This window comes from Anas platyrhynchos, chromosome 4, assembly GCF_047663525.1.
Source record: "Anas platyrhynchos isolate ZD024472 breed Pekin duck chromosome 4, IASCAAS_PekinDuck_T2T, whole genome shotgun sequence".
NCBI classification, from domain to species: Eukaryota; Metazoa; Chordata; class Aves; order Anseriformes; family Anatidae; genus Anas; species Anas platyrhynchos.
The window spans coordinates 8,563,551-8,582,039 of record NC_092590.1 but is presented as its reverse complement, the minus strand read 5'-3'; the positions used below and the strand labels follow the sequence as shown (position 1 = coordinate 8,582,039).

The 18,489-nt window shown below is 43.5% G+C and overlaps 1 protein-coding gene across 9 annotated transcripts in view; it reads right to left on the bottom strand.

Moving 5' to 3' along the window:
* The window catches only part of DKK2 (dickkopf WNT signaling pathway inhibitor 2), a 116,707-nt gene that overhangs the window by 39,813 nt on the left and 58,405 nt on the right, over positions 1-18,489 (bottom strand). For 3 of the 9 annotated variants that reach the window (XM_072036937.1, XM_072036932.1, XM_013099861.5), the window contains 2 exons: positions 4,510-4,622; positions 2,273-2,481 (listed from right to left, as the gene is read on the bottom strand). In XM_072036937.1, the coding sequence (XP_071893038.1) occupies positions 2,273-2,407 (135 nt within the window). In that variant the 5' untranslated portion in view covers positions 2,408-2,481; positions 4,510-4,622. Of the gene's footprint in view, positions 1-2,272; positions 3,130-3,732; positions 3,780-4,460; positions 4,489-4,509; positions 4,623-11,829; positions 11,888-18,489 lie in introns of those variants that run through there. The other 6 variants (XM_072036935.1, XM_072036938.1, XM_072036934.1 and 3 more) reach the window with 6 other exon arrangements.

The following is an 18,489-nucleotide window of genomic DNA, read 5'->3' as shown; positions in this document are numbered from 1 at the left end:
CTGTTTGGGAAAGAAAAGCGTAGGCAGCTCTACTCTTGACAAATGGCAATCTGAAACTTCAACACAAAGTCCCATCACCTTAACAAATTGAGAACAACCTACTAAGAGAGCAACTTCTAAAAATTATCACAATGTCATGTCTTAAGTGGTTGAAACCACTTGAGACCACTGTAAAAACACAGCGACTTACCAACCCCGCAACTGGAAGCATCGCCAGAGATAAAGTCCTGTCACAAAAGCAACTACTTTCTTTTATCCTTCTTTTTACTGCAATTCTGTGTTAACTATTTTGCTTCAGGTTTAGGGTCAAAAATAATATCTACGATTACTGCTAGTGCGTCTGAGTCGCTTTCCTGGTACACACTGGTGTGAGCCCATGCAGCACAGGGAGAGGGGAAGCAGCACTGACAGCCCTGGACAGGAGGTGAGGCATCTGATCCTTCAGGGGGTTTGCTCAGGGGAGGATGGCAGAAAGAGGCTCCCACAGGTGAAAACATGGTAAGTGCTACCAACGGGATGTCCTACCATGCGTGCCAACTCTTCTACCATTACAGAAACTTGCAGTTTTGTCTCTGACTTGTGCGTTCATGCCGCTAACTAGAAATCCACTGCCAACAGCTCAGATTGGCAAGCTAGGGTCAAATCTTGCAGATGCCACTGATGGGCAGTGCAACCTGTTCTCCAGGAACTAGGCAAGTTGTACTCAATCATCCTCATCATTGTACCGAATACCCACTGAGGGAAGAAGGATGGGGAAGGGTGGCAGGACCTCTCCAAAAGGCAAAAAGTCCCTGTCGTGCCTGGGGCTGTACACAGAAAACAAAAGAAAACCCAAGGAGAACATACAATAAAGCGTGCCACGCTCCTGTATTTCCTCTAGGTGATTTAGCATAATAATTATTACAACGTGCACAAAGACAGAAGGCAGCACTTCAGTAACATGAAACTGCAGCGCAGCATCTGTTACTGAACTTTGCTCAGAGGTAAGGAGAGGCGACCAGATTCTGGGTGAATTATAAAACAATTGGGTGGCTAGGGAAAAGAAAGCTTGGAGGAGTTTAAAAACAAATTTCTCACACGCAAACCCCAAAGCTACCACCACTGTTATTATGCCTGCACACAAAACCAAATGATAACATCCAATTATTAGGAAGCTGATGTGAAACACTGCAATGAATTTAGGGGGTTGCTTGAAGTTGCAGCTTCTCTGCTGCTTTAAGGAAAATGTGGGCAAGACAGAGACCCTTAAGGCACCGAGTATTTTGCCTCTTTAGTGCTGAATGCTGGCAGCTCCCTTGCTGCTAACACTGCTTGTTGCTTATGAAAAGCAGCTGTATTTTGAGGTACTAATAATACCCGATAGTAAGTAATCTATATTTTCTGAAGTAGCCTACCTCCTTCAAGAGCAACATTCATACCATCCAAGCTGAGGCTTGATGGAGAATCGGAGGATTGATGGCTTAAAATACTGCTTTATGGCTTACCACAAACAGAGTTGAGAGAACATTCCCTATCAGGCTTCCAAATTTCAAAGCAGGCTAGAGAGACAAGAGGACTCTGTAGTTCACAAGCATGTTAGGGTCTCCTTTTTTATAAAGTTCCCACAACCTTTCATTTTCTCCTTACACTCAGACTTCACATTCAGGGCTGTTACTCCCTGCTTATCTCATCTGGATATAAGCGCACGGAACTTCTAAAACCACTGGAGCGTACTCGAGACGAGAAACCTGGAATTTATTTTCTGTCATATTAAGCAAATGAATGTGCCCAGAACAATACCACTGGGACAGCATGACTTCTCGTTCTCACATGGAGAAACACCTCAGAGATTAACTTCCTAGGAGGGATTTTTAAAAGCAGATTTCTTTTGCCACTGGAAACGCCACGTCCACTTTACGGTCAAATTTTCCTCACCTATTCGAATTCAATTTATTCAGTGTCTTAGAGTTAACAAGAAATTTCTTCCTTTACTTCCAGCAACCCTTTGAAGGATCCAAACAAAGAAATACTGAAGATGATTTTCTTTAGATTACTCTTTCTTTCATCAGTTACTGATCCGACAGAGAAAAACTTAAGGTTTTAAACCTTCCAGCTACCACTTGCAAAGTTCCCAAAGCCTTTTTTGAGATGACCTTGTCCCAGACAACCCAGATGAATAAATTAATCAATGTAATACAGTAAAACTTTGCAAGCAACATGAGAGGGGGACGAGCAATTCTTTGCACATAGCACACAGACGGACAGACACTCGAGCAACGAAGCGATGTCCTACCTCTCCTTGCCGGTGATAGTGCTTGGGAGGTTTTCTCATCTGCTCTAGCATTTTGCCCTTCTTACTGCTAGCAAGCGTCAGTCCCTGGTGGATGCCTGCGGATCTGTTGGTTGCCTGAGTTGGAGCCTCCCCCATCAGGGTGGACTTGATGGAGTTCACCTTGGCGCTGGAGCTGTCTAGCTGGGAGCTCTCCACGATCAGGACCGCGGCTAGTAAGAGGAGACAGCAGGAGCACTTATTCCACATCAGCATGATCATCTCCCCTCCCCCCAAAAGGATTATCTTTCTTTTTCTTTCTTTCTTTTTGTTTTTGTTTTTTTTTTAAGGCAAAGTAAAAGGAAAGAGAGGTGTAAAAAGGTTCGAAAAAATCTCTCTCCCAGCCGCTAATAAGGCAATGGGTTTCAAAGCCCCACACTCAGGGAAGTGCTGTTCTGAGAGAGACGGGAGAAAAGCAATAAAAAAAGAACTCCCCTGGAAGAAAAAAAAAAATAAAAATAAAAATAAAAATAGGTGTCAAGTCTATAGGCACTGAGCAACTATCGGGTCTGTGCAGTGGTGGCTTTTTCCTCCGGGTCCTTGAGAAGTCCAGGCAATTCTGTAGTGCCAGCGAGCAACAAGCTGTGAGGCAACTGCGCCCGGGCAGCTCCCGCCAGCGCAGCCCCCAGCACGTTTGCTCCAGCTTCAGAGGCAGAGCGAGCGAGCGCCTTCCCCCTCTCCTCCTCTCTCGCCGCACAAGCCAGCAGAGAGGAAACTCAAACCAGATCCAATCCGAGCAGCACCGGCAGAAGCTGGGCTTCGTTTTCTTTCACTCTCTCTCTCCCCCTCTCTTTACTTTTTATTCCCCTCCTCCTTTTTTTTTTTTTTTCTGTCTTCTGCCTCAGCCTCTGCAAACAGTGGGAGCGAAAGCGCACGGTCTCCTCCTTCTCCTCCTCCTCCTCCTCCTCCTCCAGCCCATCACCGTTGTGGGACGAGGGGCTTGGGGTGTGCAGGGGACCCCAGGGCAGGCAGCACACGCCAGGGGCTGTCCCCCACCTACGGCAGGGCCATGGGGCTGGGGACAGAGGCAGGCAGGCGCCCACGCTGCCCAGTGCTCCCCTCGTACCCATGGGGGGCTCTGGCAGCTGCTCGCTGCCCCCCGGATTTTTATAGGCACCCCCAGCTCCTACCTCAGCCTGGCGGGGAGCTGGGGCCTGCAGGGCCACGGATGCTCAGGTACCCAGCTGGCTGCTGCCCAGGCTCCCCAAATTTTGCCAGCTGGTGGCTGACCCCCAAGCCCCATCACCTGGGTGGCTGTCACCCCCGGTGCCACAGCACCAGCACCGCCTGATTTGGGGCAGAGAAAGGTGGCAGACACAGGGGGCAAAGCCAGCAGGGCTGGGGTAAAGCCAGCTCCCAACTGGATTTTAAATTGTTCTACAGAGTATGGTGCTTGCTATCACCCAAGTATCAGGTGAGCTCACCTTTACTGGTTATGAAGTTAGAAACAATCTTATTAGAGCCTTAATTTCTGGAAAAAAAAAAAAAAAAAAAAAAAAAAAAGAGTAAATTTCTGAGTTTAAATTTCGCTTTTTCCTGCACTCATATCTGCAAGGAAGGAAGAAGTGGCAACTAACTCAATCAAATTAGAGCATTTGTCTTCCTCACAGCCGTTTCCTTTTTCCATCTTTGCTCAGCCTTCAGTAAATTACAACTCTGTCTTCATCTCTAATAATTCCTGACAACATTTGTAAGGGAATGTGTCTAGAAGTTCAGAAAGCAATTTGCAATCGCACAAGGCAGCAATAAAAGCCAGTCCTTTCCGATTGTTTCTGACTTGGCCTTTGACACCTAGCCCTCCCTGTGCTTCAGCCCTGCCAAGCCCCAAAGGCAGCGCAAGCAGCTCGCAGGGCTGCAGGAAAAGCTCCAAGAGATAATTTCATCGAGAGCTGGCCGTGATCCACACCGCCACCACAATCTGCAGAAGAGCATCCACAGAGCAGCACCCAGCCCACACGGATGCACGTGAGCTGCCTACACACACGAGCACCCACCCACCCAGCCAGGCAGGCTCATGCTGAGATGGGGAGACACGAAGCGGTGACAGCTCCCAGCTTTCTAATCAATCCCGAATTTCCTCTTACTGCTGTCACCGCCTGACGTAGCCACATTTTGTGTTCTTGCTGGGGCCAGCACGAGCTGTAGCTCTCACCTCTTCCTGGCATTCCCCATAGGTGTCACGGCGGAGCCTTAGCACTGACCTGGTCCTGCTTCGTGGCTGGTAACAAATTCACAAAAATACAGCTTCTGCAGGTTTTGTTGCGTTCTGGGCTGAAGGACCACACACTGGCATTTTGGCTGTGATGGATGCTCTCTAAAAAGAAAATAACAAAACAAAATAAAAAAATCCACCCGTGTTTCTTTTGCAGAGGAAGCAAGAGAAATGTGTAAGTCAGCAATGGAGCACTGACCACCAAAGTCGCCTCGACTAAGGGAGGATTACAAAGAGAACAAAATAAGCTGATGAGGCACACAAAGAGAATCCATGACAATAAAAAAACACAAATGATGACCTCATGCGAGTACCATTCAGCTCTTCTTGAAATAAATGGACGTGTGTGGTATTAAAAAGAGCCACGCAGCACCTAAAAGGACCAGGCTGTAAGCGTACTGTGCCTAAATTAAAGATAATATCCATTAATTACTTAACATTAACATTACTTAACAAACATAAACATTAACATTACTTAATAAACATAAATAGCAAACTGCATCCCAAATCCCTTGACATAAATCAGAAAGTCCCCCAAAAAAACATACCCTACAGAAATGTGAAGAAAATGGGGTAGAATGATCACATCTTTTCAGATATTTAAAAGCAGATGCCCAAACTCATTCCTTTAATCAGGCTGGATTCAGCTAAGGATGAAGTTAATCAGTCAGGGGGAGTCCTTCCCTTCCCTGATGGTAACTACAATTCGGGTTTGCTACCACAGTTCTTGTAGTACTCAGAAAAACAAGATAATTGCTATTTTTTTGTTGTTGTTGTGTTTTTGTTTTTTTTTTTGTTTTTTTTTTACTTTTAATCAGCATTTAGCCCATGCTTCAGCCTGTTCAAATGCATCCTTCCAAACTTGGCTGTGGATTTCCTACGCTCCTCATTGCCTCAGTCACGTCCTTTAACGACAGAATTACTTGACAATATCTACTCAAATAAAATGGCATGGAGGCAAAAATCTCAAGGAGCATCCCTGTTTTCCAGATGTGTGACTACTATGTGCTACGACCTAGAATTTCAGCGACATGAACAACTTCTAAAACACATAAGTATGCAACTATGCCTTCGTATCTCTCCTCAGATAAATTAACGTGCCTTGTATAAGAAAAGGAGGCTTGCCTTTTGTCTTATTTGCTTCCATAAACAGAGGAGACACAACGAGGCTTGTGCTTATAGCCAAAATAGACGCTCATACCCTGCAAAAATGTTGGAGGTTTCAGTGCTCCAAACACATTTCTGATTTACAAATGCTTTGGTGTTTAATTACACTTAAAAATTTAACGGAAAGAGTTGAGTGGCCTTAAACAAACGAAGATTTTCGTATAGTTTTTCCAGTTTCACCACTTTCTCTTGCCAAAATCAAAAACGGCCAAAAAAAAGTATTTCCATGTGTTCATATTTTCATTGAGAATCATCAAAATTTTAATTGATTTTCTGCTATACATTTTTCTGTATGAAGTTGTGTGCCCCCCCTTTTATATTTTTGTCCAGGACTAGATCCATTGATCCAACTAGATCCATTGCAGCCTTTTTTTCTTTTCTTTTTTTTTTCCCCATGTTTTTTATGAGGCAGAAGAGGGGATTTCATGTGGGTGGGAAAGACATGGAAAAGATGAGTAACCTTTTTTTATTTTTCTCTTCATTTTTTTTTCCATTTTCCTCTGAAACTTTTATTTAAAATGAATTGTTTGGGGGAAAAATCTAGCAGAAATGAAGATAAAGGCAATAAATAAATGAACATAAGAAATTAATATATTCAATTCAAGGACAAAACCAAAATACAATAAAATGAGGAGATCCTTTACCAGACCTCCTCCAAAGTGCCCGAATTGTACACTGCAATTGCAGAATATTGCAAGCCAGATTATAATCCTGCCTACTTTATAGCAACTATATTTTAAGCCACTTGACTTCAATTGAACTGGTTTTGATTTATACCAGCCTTGGTTCAGCCTAACGTCCTATGTTTTTCTTTCCCTTAAATAAACAAAATTACCTGTTCTTCAAATTAAATCTGGTTTTAATTCTGTATAAAGCATTTTGGGATCCTTGTTGTATGAAAGACTTTCTCTGACATAGAGGTGTATTGTTTTTTGTTATTATTTTTTAGATTCACCAGCTGCACTGAATTTCCATTGCCCCTTACAGCAACTCTCACAGCTTGGATATGGCCAAATCTCCTTTAGCACTGCCCCTGGGGCCTACTCTGTGCTTTATTTAATTTCTTACTAAAAAAAAAATAATAAAAAAAATGCTATCAGGGCTATCGAGCAATAGCGAGTTTTTCTAAGACTGTAACTCAACAGTACATCATTTTATTTTAAAAAATATATTTTAGGAGTTCCTTCCCGCCCTCTGTCCTCATCTCTCTGTGGGGGTGCATTTTGGGTTTGCCTCTTTCTTTTTCCACTGCCTTTGTGAAGAGGGTGCAGGAACTGGGCATCGGGTGGGGACAAAGGGTGAGGTGAGCCCCTGCTGTGGCATTTCCCCCGAACGCCTCGTGTGCTGGGACTGCAGCCCCAGAAAAGTGCCCAGAGGACTTGCTGGGGGTGTGCGATACCCAAAAAAAGCACGGCAAATGTGTGTCAGCTCCAGAAGTGCACGTTAATGCAGTCTATGGGCACCACAAAACCCTTCTTCACAGGTGATAATTCCGTATTAGCAGCAGGGGAACCACCCTTTAGAGCTCAAGCCGTGTTTCCACCAGCATTTTAAGGCCAGGGTGAGATCTGCTGCCCTGAGAGCTGGCCTGCTCGGCGCATCCCCGAGCACCGCACCGCAGCACACGCTACCAGCAGGGTTTGTGGGCCACGTAGCGAGGTGCTGGCGGCAGCAGCACAGCCGCAGCATCACTCCTCGCTGAGCTGCCACCACAAACAAGCCCCAGCAGGGGCTCGCCACCAATTTCCGAGCAGCCCAGCCACATGGAGAGGCCCCCACTCACCTCTCCCCCTAAAGGTTCCCGGCTCCCCAAAACCGCCAGCGAGCGCGGCCGCTTGTGCAAGAGCCGCAGCAGGAGGCACGGCCGCAGCCCAGAGAGAGGCAGGCTCGCAGCGTGCAGCTCCGGCCACAGGAACAGGGACAAATATCCCAGCCTTGGAGTCTTGCTTTTTTGGGTCCGATCCCTAACGCCATGCTCGTCATGCGCAGGAAGGCGAAGGATGCCATAAAGCTGTTTTGAAGTCCGTATTTATGATTTTTGCTCCTGCTGATTCTTTTTTTCCAAAAAGATGAGTACTGAATGTTATTGTTATTCCTCATAAATAACTCCTTTTCTTGATTAAAACAGTCCAGGACAGTGTCACAGTTAATTAATGACACGGGGTGCAACTGGCTCGGTCACTCCCGGTTCAGGATTTCAATCAGCCCTGCCGATGACCATTAACCCTTCGGAGGGGGAATCACTGATTTCTCGAGGGGATGACAAAAGCAGAGGGAAACAAATCCCAGAGCACCAAAAACAATAACTATTGACCAGCACTGCCAAACACAACAACCGGTCGATTACAATTATTTTAAGCTATTTGATTATTTTCTCCAAAAACTCTTTGATACATCACGGCACCAAATACAGCTGAAGCAGCAGGTGTTTTGGCACCAAGCGGAGGGGAGGAGGTGCTGTCCACACGGAAAGGTGTCAGCAAAGCTGCAAAAGATGTGGGTCTCACGCACCTGGAGCAGCAATGGTCAGGCTCCGGCCCCAGCACGACACAGCTCAGTGCCCAGCACGTGGTTTTCCAGAGGAGCCCGACGCGCACACACAGACACGAACTTGTGGTAGCCCAGAAAGATGCTTGTCTTGATATGGAAATAGCTGAACTTTCAGCGTCCCTCCCCGCAGCTGCGGATGTTGGAGGGTTGTTAAAACCATAAAAATACTTATAATTAGCCATTCTACGTACACCCATTTTCTTTGCGATATTCTTGGCAATATTGGAGCCGAATTACTCAAACTTTCCAAAGAAAAATAACTGTAAGGAAAATTCCCTTCTCAGGAATGAAGGCAGCAGAAAATTTTGAGGTCAAAAAGGGAATTAGAATGGAAACCATTGTGCAACCTTAGCTATAATAAGTACTGAGAAAGCTGATTGCTATTTATTGTGTTTATCTCGTGCTTTCTGATAAACGCAGTCGCATCTGAGGACTCTGTGTCAAGCATATAAAACAGCAGCTGTAAACATATTGCTTTGACTTGCAAACCTGACTTAAGCCAATGCTTCTGGAGCTAGGACATTGTATCCACAAGGGTGTAAAAAAAATCTCACTTTCAGAAAAAGAGTAGATTCTGCTTTGCCTAAAAGTGAGATGGAGAAGGCTACTTACTTCTCCGTACGATTGCTCAGTTTTACTTCTTGTCTTTATTTAAGACAACTACTCAAAGACAAAGAGACAAGTCTTCTAGAACTTCAACTCCTGCAAGTTTTTTCTAGTATACAGCCATTGAATGAGGAGACAACATGATACATCAAAAAATCCTTAGCCACAATACAAAAATTTAAGCTGAATGTTCAGTTCATTAAATAGAGTCAAAAACAATCCTACTAGCAGCCTAATACGACTCTACTTGATAAAATAAGGGTCTGATAAAGTAAGAGTATTGCTTTCGAAGTTCCCCTCCAACTGGGTTGCATTCTCTGAAAAAAAATGTAGACTTTAAAAGCAATTGTCCTAAATAAGTCCTAAATAAGGGACGTCCCATTTCTGTTCTTAATGACATAATGTTCTAAAGGTCATTTCGGATCAATGTAATCCTTTTATCCTCACATGTATACAACAATCTACCATATATATATATAAAATAAATGTCTAAACAATAAGTAACTTTGAAAAAATATTTGAAGTATTTGTTATTTGCAAGTGGGTTTCATTTCTTGGGTTATTTTTTTTTCCTCTGATCTGTTTAATTTGGAACAGTTTCTCCATTGAAATGCTGACATAAAAGCTGGTCTCTGATCACCTGTAGAGGTGTGCTTTCCAGGGGATGTGATGGTTGTTGTGAAGAGAAATAACACCCTATATGCAATTTTCCCCAAAGTGGGAAAAGAGCAAAAAAGTATCCCACTCATCAGACAAAATAAACTTCAAGACAGTGCCAAAGACAACCCATCTCTTTGCTCTGCCTGTTGTTGGAAGCAGACAGAAAAAAAAGAGGTCCGATCCATAATGGTTTAATGGTGCTGCCTATAAGGCTGGCAAACCAAATAGTAGCAAAGTCAAGAATTATGGCACTATTTTTTTCCTACATATTATCTTCTGAGAGGGCAAAATTAGGGCAGCCATTCAGTGAGCTATGCAGGCTGCATTCCTAGCCAGCTGCACGAGTGATGGAGAGCTCTGCGAAGCTCAGTAGCTGCAGATAAGGAGAATGCGTTGCGGTTTTTCTCTTGCACACGCGTTTATTCTCCATTTTCTGGTTGCAGTGGTTTTCCCCCTTTCCTCTCAGCACAAGGAGAAGACAAAATCGATCTGAAGGGGAAGGAAGGAGATCCTATTCTCTTTGGTGCACGGCCAAGTGCGATAGAGAGAAGGGAGCCTGCTTCACTGCTCAAAACACAAATACCCCAGGGAGCTTCTAAATTTATTCCCACTCTGGTGTTTGGTAATTCAAAGACAATAACGATGTAAACCTCAGCCTAAGCTTCCATCCCAAAGCTTGGCTCTTCCTAGCGCTGTGCTCCAGGGCCTGCTGTGGCCCAGATTCCCCCAGCCGAAAGAGTTAACGGGACTTTTTTTGCCAGCCTTACTCAGCAGATCACCCCTCCGAGCCTTGCTGGAAGAATTTAGCACCCGAACCTCAAGCAGTGACTCGAAGACCCCTGCCAAAGGAACTTGTGGTTAAAGCCCATGGACAATGATGGAGTTCCAAGAGGAATAGAACTGGTCCTTTGCCTTTTTTGCTGGTATCCACAATAGGCAGCTCTATTTTTCTGCATAACAAGGACCAGAATACTGAGCGGATTAGCTGCCAAGAAATGCAGAACAAACAGACTTACATGTTTTTCCCTTTATTTCCATCATCTGACCTTTGCTTTTTATGTCTTAGGAGCAAGCTGCAACTTTATTTACATGTTATAATCTAGATGAAATGCTAGTTTGTGTGTAGAAACTATGTGGACTTTGATCTTGGAATTTGATTTTCCTTTTTTTGTTATTTTCTTTTCAAAGAAAAACACGATGAATTGATGGAAACACTGAAATGTTAGGTTTTAGGATGACTCTCATTTCATATTTCTGATTCCTTCAGCCCAGGCTAGATCTTTTTGGGTTCCCTAGAGGCTTGAACCATTAGTTCATAGTTCACCATATTAACTTGCATCCTGACATAATAGGTACTGAAATGGCTCATATTGCCCAATTCAGTAATGATTTTGAATCCCTGTAGAAACACTTCACTGCAAGAAAAGGTGTTATTATCCACCTCAGAATCGTATAAAGTACCAGCAATTAGAGAACGAATGGATAATGATTAGAACAGAACTCACACGATGAGAAACAGAGCAAAAATTAATAGGGAAAGGGAAAAGGTGCAAGTAGAGTCAAGAGGAAGAAGTAAATGAGAAAATAATCTAGGGATTTTTGTGGATATTTTATAATAGGTTTTACTACCCCAAGATTTCAAACCTGCAGCTTATTACAATGACTTTTTTTTTTTCATCACACTGATGAATTTTGAACATTTTCATTTTAAAAACTTGAATTTTAAATTTCTAGGTATCTGCTCAGGCTTGGCTCTGGCTGCCTCTGTACAAAGAACACCTCACTTCTTTTACACTTCTTTTATCCCACGCCATATGTCTGGCCAACACTATCTTCCTAATTTTACAATAAAAATTATTTGCTGCCGTGCTAGGATGTTCTTAATTTTTCTTGGTGATAGATTTTCACCAAATAGCAATAAATAGTCTGCAAGCATACTCTTGTGATAAAATCCATGCTAGTTTACATAAAACTCTGAGCGAGAGAAGGTTCTTTGTGGGAATTCTATAAGCAAAGTGTAATTAATACGGATTTACTGTTACTATATCTGTATTATTTTTTAGCAGATGTATTTAAAAGATATTCAAGTCTTTTCTGTTATCTCTGTCTGCACTGGTTTACAGATGACCAGCAACTCAGCACTACAGGGACAGGAGCAGGAAACATCTTTGTGGAAATAACCCCTTCCCAACTTGCATGGTACTATTTTGTGACTATTTTGTGTACTGGCTAAGAGACTTTGCATTTGCTACCACCCACACCCAGCAGTGTCACTTACAAACCAGTTACACAATCCAGGTGGCTACTATCAGTGGTAGGTACTCACTCAGCAAAAGCCTCTGCCTGCTGTCATGCAGTCAGTGCCCAGGAGAGAAAATTCCCTCCTGGGGAAAAAAATAAATAAATCAAGGTGATTAGAAACTCTCACACACATGTGCACGAGTTGACTATAATATTATAAAAGTTACCATTCTGTTCCTAAACACTGAATTTACAGATGCCTAGCCAATTGCAGCAGCATTTGATAACCTTCTTATTCTGCAGCAACACTGACGTCACACCGGGTTTTGAGGTGGGGCCTGAATCATTTTCTGATCACATTGATTAAACTTACACTACATTTAATTTACTCTAGTTGTAATTCCTCAGGTGATCTTAGAAGTGGGGAATACTTTGTCAATACTAAATGTAAAACCTCTGCAAACCGAAGGGGAGCAGTGTGTGTCCCTGTGTCTCTTGAAACCTTTTCTGAAACCTGTTTCGGAGGCCGCCTGTCAGACACCAGCTCCCTGAGACAAACGAAGCGCCGCTCGTAAAGCAGGAGCGTACGTAACCTGCTTTCTCCAACCACACGTGCTGCAAATGAAGCTATCAAGTGCACTGACATTGCTGCCTTACGGCTTAAAATAACATCCGCGTGACGCCTCTGCGCTGTGCCCTTAGCTCAGCTGGGGATTTTCGGAGCGCTGGGTGTGCTTTCAAAGAACACCGCTCCAGTTCCTGTACAAGACGCGAGTATCCTGGCTCTGAAGCTGGGAAACAAAGTTAAGAATGTGTGGGTTTTGGCTTCAAAATTAACCATGCTTTAGTAATCTGGTATACCAAACTGTTTCTTATTAATGTATCATGCAAATACTCTCCAGTCCTCCCACAAGTCTGACACTTTCCCAACATATCAATAGCAAATGTTCTGTGAAATGCAACTTTTCTGATGTAGGCCACCCTGACTTTCAGTGTGATCTCAACCCACCATCCCAATCTTCATGGCAGATGCCGAGCGGGGCCGTTCTTTAATAAGGGAAACAATATTGGAAAAAATTGTTTGATACATCTTGTTCAGTTTTCTTCAGTCAAGAGCCAACTGCCTCCCTCTATCCCCCTCCTTTTTTTTTTTTTCTTTAATGAAGGCTGAACGGAGTTAAGCTCGCTGTGTTCCCTGAGTCAAACCGTAAGGTAGTTTAGGGAGTGGCTGGCACCACTCCCTCTTTCACGTACAGTCTTGAAATGCGTCAACTTCAACCCAGCTGCTTTCTGTCTCGGTGCAGACGAGTGGGAGAACTGCCCACGGGCTTTTGTCACACGAGAAACGAGCTTCTCGGAGGCTGCGTGGCGCCTGTCCCCCTCTCCCAGAGCGCTCTTATTTCACTCACATTGCTGCTGCCACACCACCTGGCCACACTAAACAAGTTTATAGGCCCTTCTCCAGACGGGGGATGTGGCTAAGCCAAGACGTGGCAGTGCCACATCAGGCCACCTCCAGGCACTAGGCTGCAGCCTGCGGCACACACATCACCAGTTTTGGCCCAAACGAGATAGTCTGAACCTACAGATGAGAGATAATGGAGGAGCAGATAGTCAATGGATGTTTAGTTTTCATATGCTTGTGCTTTACGTCTTTTGCACTGTAATTAAAGCCATAGCGTTATCTACTCTCCTCTGCCGCAGCCGTATCATCTTTCAGAGGCTTTTTATAGGCTCTACTTGCAAAGAGAACCTCAAGGAACGATGAGGACAGATAACCTCCTCTGGTTTTTAGCCATCCAAAGCACAGCTTTTCATCTCCCCTCTGTTTTTAACGTTATCTGTGCAGATGCACAATGCTCTTTTCCCCGTAAAACCGTGCCTGTATGGACACCAAAGGGAGATGTAACAGCCCCAGCAAGCAGTGAAGTTACAGAGTCCCTCTGCAGGAGTCTTTGCTGCTACATCCAAGAGAACTGCTGGTCATTTTTTGCCTGCTGTCTTTCAGATGTAGCTGTGGAGCTAGGAGATGAAGGACAATGTTTAGGAACAACACAGGCTACCACTCAAACAAGCTCTGTTTGCACCAGTTCGCGTTGGAGTTAAAAACAAAACCTGGGTGAAGAAGCCCAGGACTTGACGCAGGGCTTCCAAAGCAACGTCTTCTGCCATATTTTATTCACTCTTTGCTTTACCAGTCAGTGCAATACCTGCATCCCCTCGCTGGAAGTTGTCACAGCTGCAGATGACAAATGGCTTTGCACTCAGGCATAATTCGAGATGCAACAGAAAAAGGAGGGGGAAAGCAGCTCTGCTAGGCTTACTGGATTATGCCTTTTTAACCCCCCAAATTGAAAGCAACTGGAAATACTTAGGAAATTCAGGAGATTTAAGGCTTGTTTATACAGCAGATGAAAACAACTGACCCAAATGCCTCTACATTTAAAAGCTCCGAGGTAGAAGAATAGCTCATATATTAAAAGTCACCAGGCCCTCTAGGTTTGATCGCCTACAGAAAACTAAAATCTAATATAATTGTTTTTTTAAAATTGATTTCCTTTAACATGTGTACAAGATTAAGTGGTTGCAAATAGAAATGCTAGATATTCTGAAATACTTACGGGGAATATCTGAGATGCTTATTCTGGCAGCTTCCATGAGGAAGTGGATCAGTGCGGTATCTGCATTTCCCTCCCCACCCCCCGGAGAAATATTAAGGAAAGAAAATATTAAGGTAAGAACAAAGAACTGGATAGAATGGATGCAGAGATGATAACAGAGGCTGAAAGACTGGTCTAAATGTTTTTTTAAAGTCGAATTAGCAATTGAAAGAAGCAGACTGCAAGTTTTCTGGTTGCAGTGCATCTCTGATACCTGGTTTATTCTCCTCCATCAGAATTTCTGTACCTTCAGGATTATTCAGCACGGTCACACGCCCTCTAGTGAACTACACAGCATCTTGCTGGCTGGGGAGCTGTCATCCGAGAGTTTCTTCTCTGCAATGCCCTGTGCTATTTTTCTCTCAGAGGCTCTCAGCGTGCCTTCAGCTCGAGCCTCCTGAATCATGGGGTTCTCTGTGAGCCCCTCTCTTAAGGAAAAAGGCTGAAATAATCCAGTATCCTGAATTAGGGAACACGAATACCTACCCCATCGAGCAACGCTGAAAGCAAAGCTAAACTTTGGCACTGTGGAATCCTAATGCTCCACAGTAGCGAAGTATCAAAGGCACAGTTCAGTGTCTCAGAAACTTTTTCATGAGATATTTCATATCCTGAAGGAAAAAAAAACAAAATCTAACTTGAGAAACAAAGGCACTTGGCGTTACCCATTCAGAAACTGTAGTAACTGTACCAATACACACGCTGCTGTTATGTATGTGCCCTCTCTACAGGCACGTTGTTTAGTGAAGAGGGCTGAAGTGTCTTCCCTGTGAAGAACATCTTCACCTCTCCGAACATCTCCTATGATGAGACTCTGAACAAGAATCTTCTGCGTTATGCCCCATAAGGCTGGATCATCTGTCCACTTTCAGACAGTAGCCATTTGGAAACGGAGCCCTGCCGGGCAAACAAATGTCATGACTGCTGAGCAAACGGTGCTCACAGCAGGTTTATGCTATGCCATCGCTTGGCTGGTGGATATTTTTCCTCTGTGGGCTCACATCAAACACATCAAGATCCTTCATGGGCCTCACGTATCTTCTGTGGCACTGGCTGGGCAGCTCCCAATTCAAAGCAATGCTCTCTCCTGGCTAGATAATTCAGCTCTTAGTCACCAGCTTCACCATTCACACAACTCAATTTTAACACTCTTAAAACTTGAAAGGATTGGATTCAAACACAGGATTTGCTCAGAGCTTACCACAGTTCCTTATTGCTCATTTCTGCCCCCAATGCATCATTACCCACATCCTTACAAAGAGTTACTCTGCCATAATACATAGCTTTTGGCTTGATAGTAATAATGACTGATTCATATGAAAAGAGCAATTGTTCTTCCTATTGCCAATGGTAACAATAAAGTATCCTAATTCACTTCATGCAAGATACAAATGCATGGAAAACATGATTCCTATTTTATGAAAACGATTATAATTCTCCATAATTAATAAAAATTGCACTATATTTATTCTGAAGGAAACAACAAAAATAAAGAGAGGTATACAAAATATGAATACTTTCAGTGTTAATGCCATTTCTCTAGGTATACTCGGAAAATGACGTAACACATCAAGAAAACGAGTTGCTGACAGATTAAATATTACGCTTGGAATGCCAGTCACATCTGAAAAGTATAAACTATCTTTTGGAAATGTTAATTTATATTTTTTTTTAATAGAAGAGAAACTGTTGCATCCAAGTTATGTGGTACAAGTGATTGTAATTCACTGCTTTGCCACATTACCAGCTTTAAAAACGACCAAAAAAAGCAGCATAGCAAATGTGTTTTCCAATCCTTGGGCTCTGGCAAATTTTCCAGCCACTAAGTCCTGACCTGCACACTTCCATTAAGTCCTCCTTCAGCTCTGTTAGGTTCAGCTGTGCACTTAGCTGGTGGTTGAAACATATTTTAGTCTGATTGTATGGGCTCACCTAATTACAGAGATGCATCAGCCCTAAAATCCCCGTTTCTGTAGGAAATAGCTGCTGGATTACAAACATGTTTTTCACATAACCCTATCTCCTCCACGTAGGAGTTGACGTAGGAGTTACTAGTGCTGTCTGCAAACCTCGTCGGCCCAACCGGAGTGGTTGGAATTTCTCCATGCTGGGCAACAACAAACGATCTTCGCACGAAGACACGGATCTGGACGCGGCAAGGTAGTTATTCCAGGGGAAATTACGGCTGACAGCACAGCAGAGTCTGGTTAGTAATCCAAGTGACATTCTGGAGTATGCAAATGATTAAGTAATAATGTCTGGACTGGACCAGAGCAAGACACATCAGACTCTACTGGGAACTTCAGTGGCTAAAAGAGCACTAAATAATCTCAGGAATCTATCTACAGATTAAAGATGAAAACAATGCTGTTACTTCGCTTATATCCCTTCAGTCTGGTTCACAGCTTTGTCTTTGCAGGATGCCTCTTTCCTCAGCTAATGTCTAGCCTGGATCTGTAGCCAACACTTTATAGCAATAACATCCATTGTTTGGATGAAGAAAATGTATTGGTTAGCAACGAAGTCTGATTCTTACCACAGAATCATCTAGGTTGGAAGAAACCTCCAAGATCACCTAGTCCAACCTCTGAGCTAACACTAACAAGTCCTTCACTAAACCATATCAAATATGGTCTCCTTTCTTTGGAGAGTCCATCACTGGCCATACCCCAAGGAAAACGAACACAAACTTTTACTGTTCCAATTAGAAGCCCTCATAATTGATGGACATTCATTTCCAAAGCTTTCACTCAGCAGTATAGATCACGATGTGTGGGCAGACACAACTACACGTATACTTGGGAAAACAAGTCTAACCTGTGAGGAAGGAAGATCATCTCTTCTGTGTAGACAACAGCCTGCTGAGTTTCCAACTGGTGTTCTTGCCACACTAGAAAGCTCATGATCCAAATACAACGCACTGCTTTTGGAAACCTTGCCCAGGGCTCCTTGACCTGGTGTAGGCAGACATTATTTTTACAAACGCGTGTTTATTTTTCAGATCAGGCCTGCTGTCTCGCCTTCCCACCTGAGCAAGAAGCAGAGTTTTGGAATTCATCGCTGCCTCTTTATTAACTTCTCTGTGCAAAAAATGTTCTTCACATTTCCTTAGGGGGAAAGAGCATAGAAATAACATGTCCTGCTTTACCCAGGGCATAATTTCACCTAAACTTACAACCAGGCAACATAGTATGGCAAAACACTTCACCTATAAAATTCTGAATAAAACAGCACAGAAACTACCCCTCACCTCTCCCCCATCTAAAATCTCGAATCCCTGCCCTTCTCGTTAATTTAGTAATCTGTTAGCACCATCAACCAGCTGCTGTAAAACACTTTTAGGGATGATAATTGTCCGAATCCCTCGAGTCTGGCAAGCATAATCATCTTGGGCAATACGGTAATTTGGACTCCGCTTTCAAAAAGAAAAGTTGGACACTTCCCTCTGAACATTTCTTTTTTTGTTCCTTCTTTTTGTTTGTCCATGCCCAAGTTAAAGAATGTTGCATGTGCATTTTGGAGCTGCTGCCCCCCTGCAGCTCACCTGCCTTCAAGAAGGTTGTGCTGTTCCTCTGACACCCGACGCATCCGAAGAGAGCAATCACAACCGAAAATCTGAGTTTGGGTTATAGCTGGAGTGCCGGCAGAAGACAGACATCAGTGCTCATCTTCTCTTCCTACAGTGATTAACTCGTGTTGCCTCCTGCATTTGAGTTCATATGTATTTTAACTGCTTGAAGGTAAATAGGGACTTAGGGGTTTTATGGACATGGTCAATAAGAAACATTTTCTGAGCATTAAGAGTGATTTTAGACCCTCGGTCTACCCTACCTGTCACCATCTGTTGTTCTGATTAGAGGTGGCACAGGCTCACACGCTGCCCTCTAAATATGAGGGATCCTACCATACATCCTGTGCCATATTAGGCATATTAGACCATATTAGGTCTCAAAAGCAGTCCTACCAAAGTCTTACAGTGTAGGACAGGAAAGTCTCTGAAAACACCCTCCCAGGCAATAAAGGATAATCAAAGGTGTTTCAAAAGAAGTTAAGCAGAGCTCTGAAGACCAAAGAAGAAAGCAGTC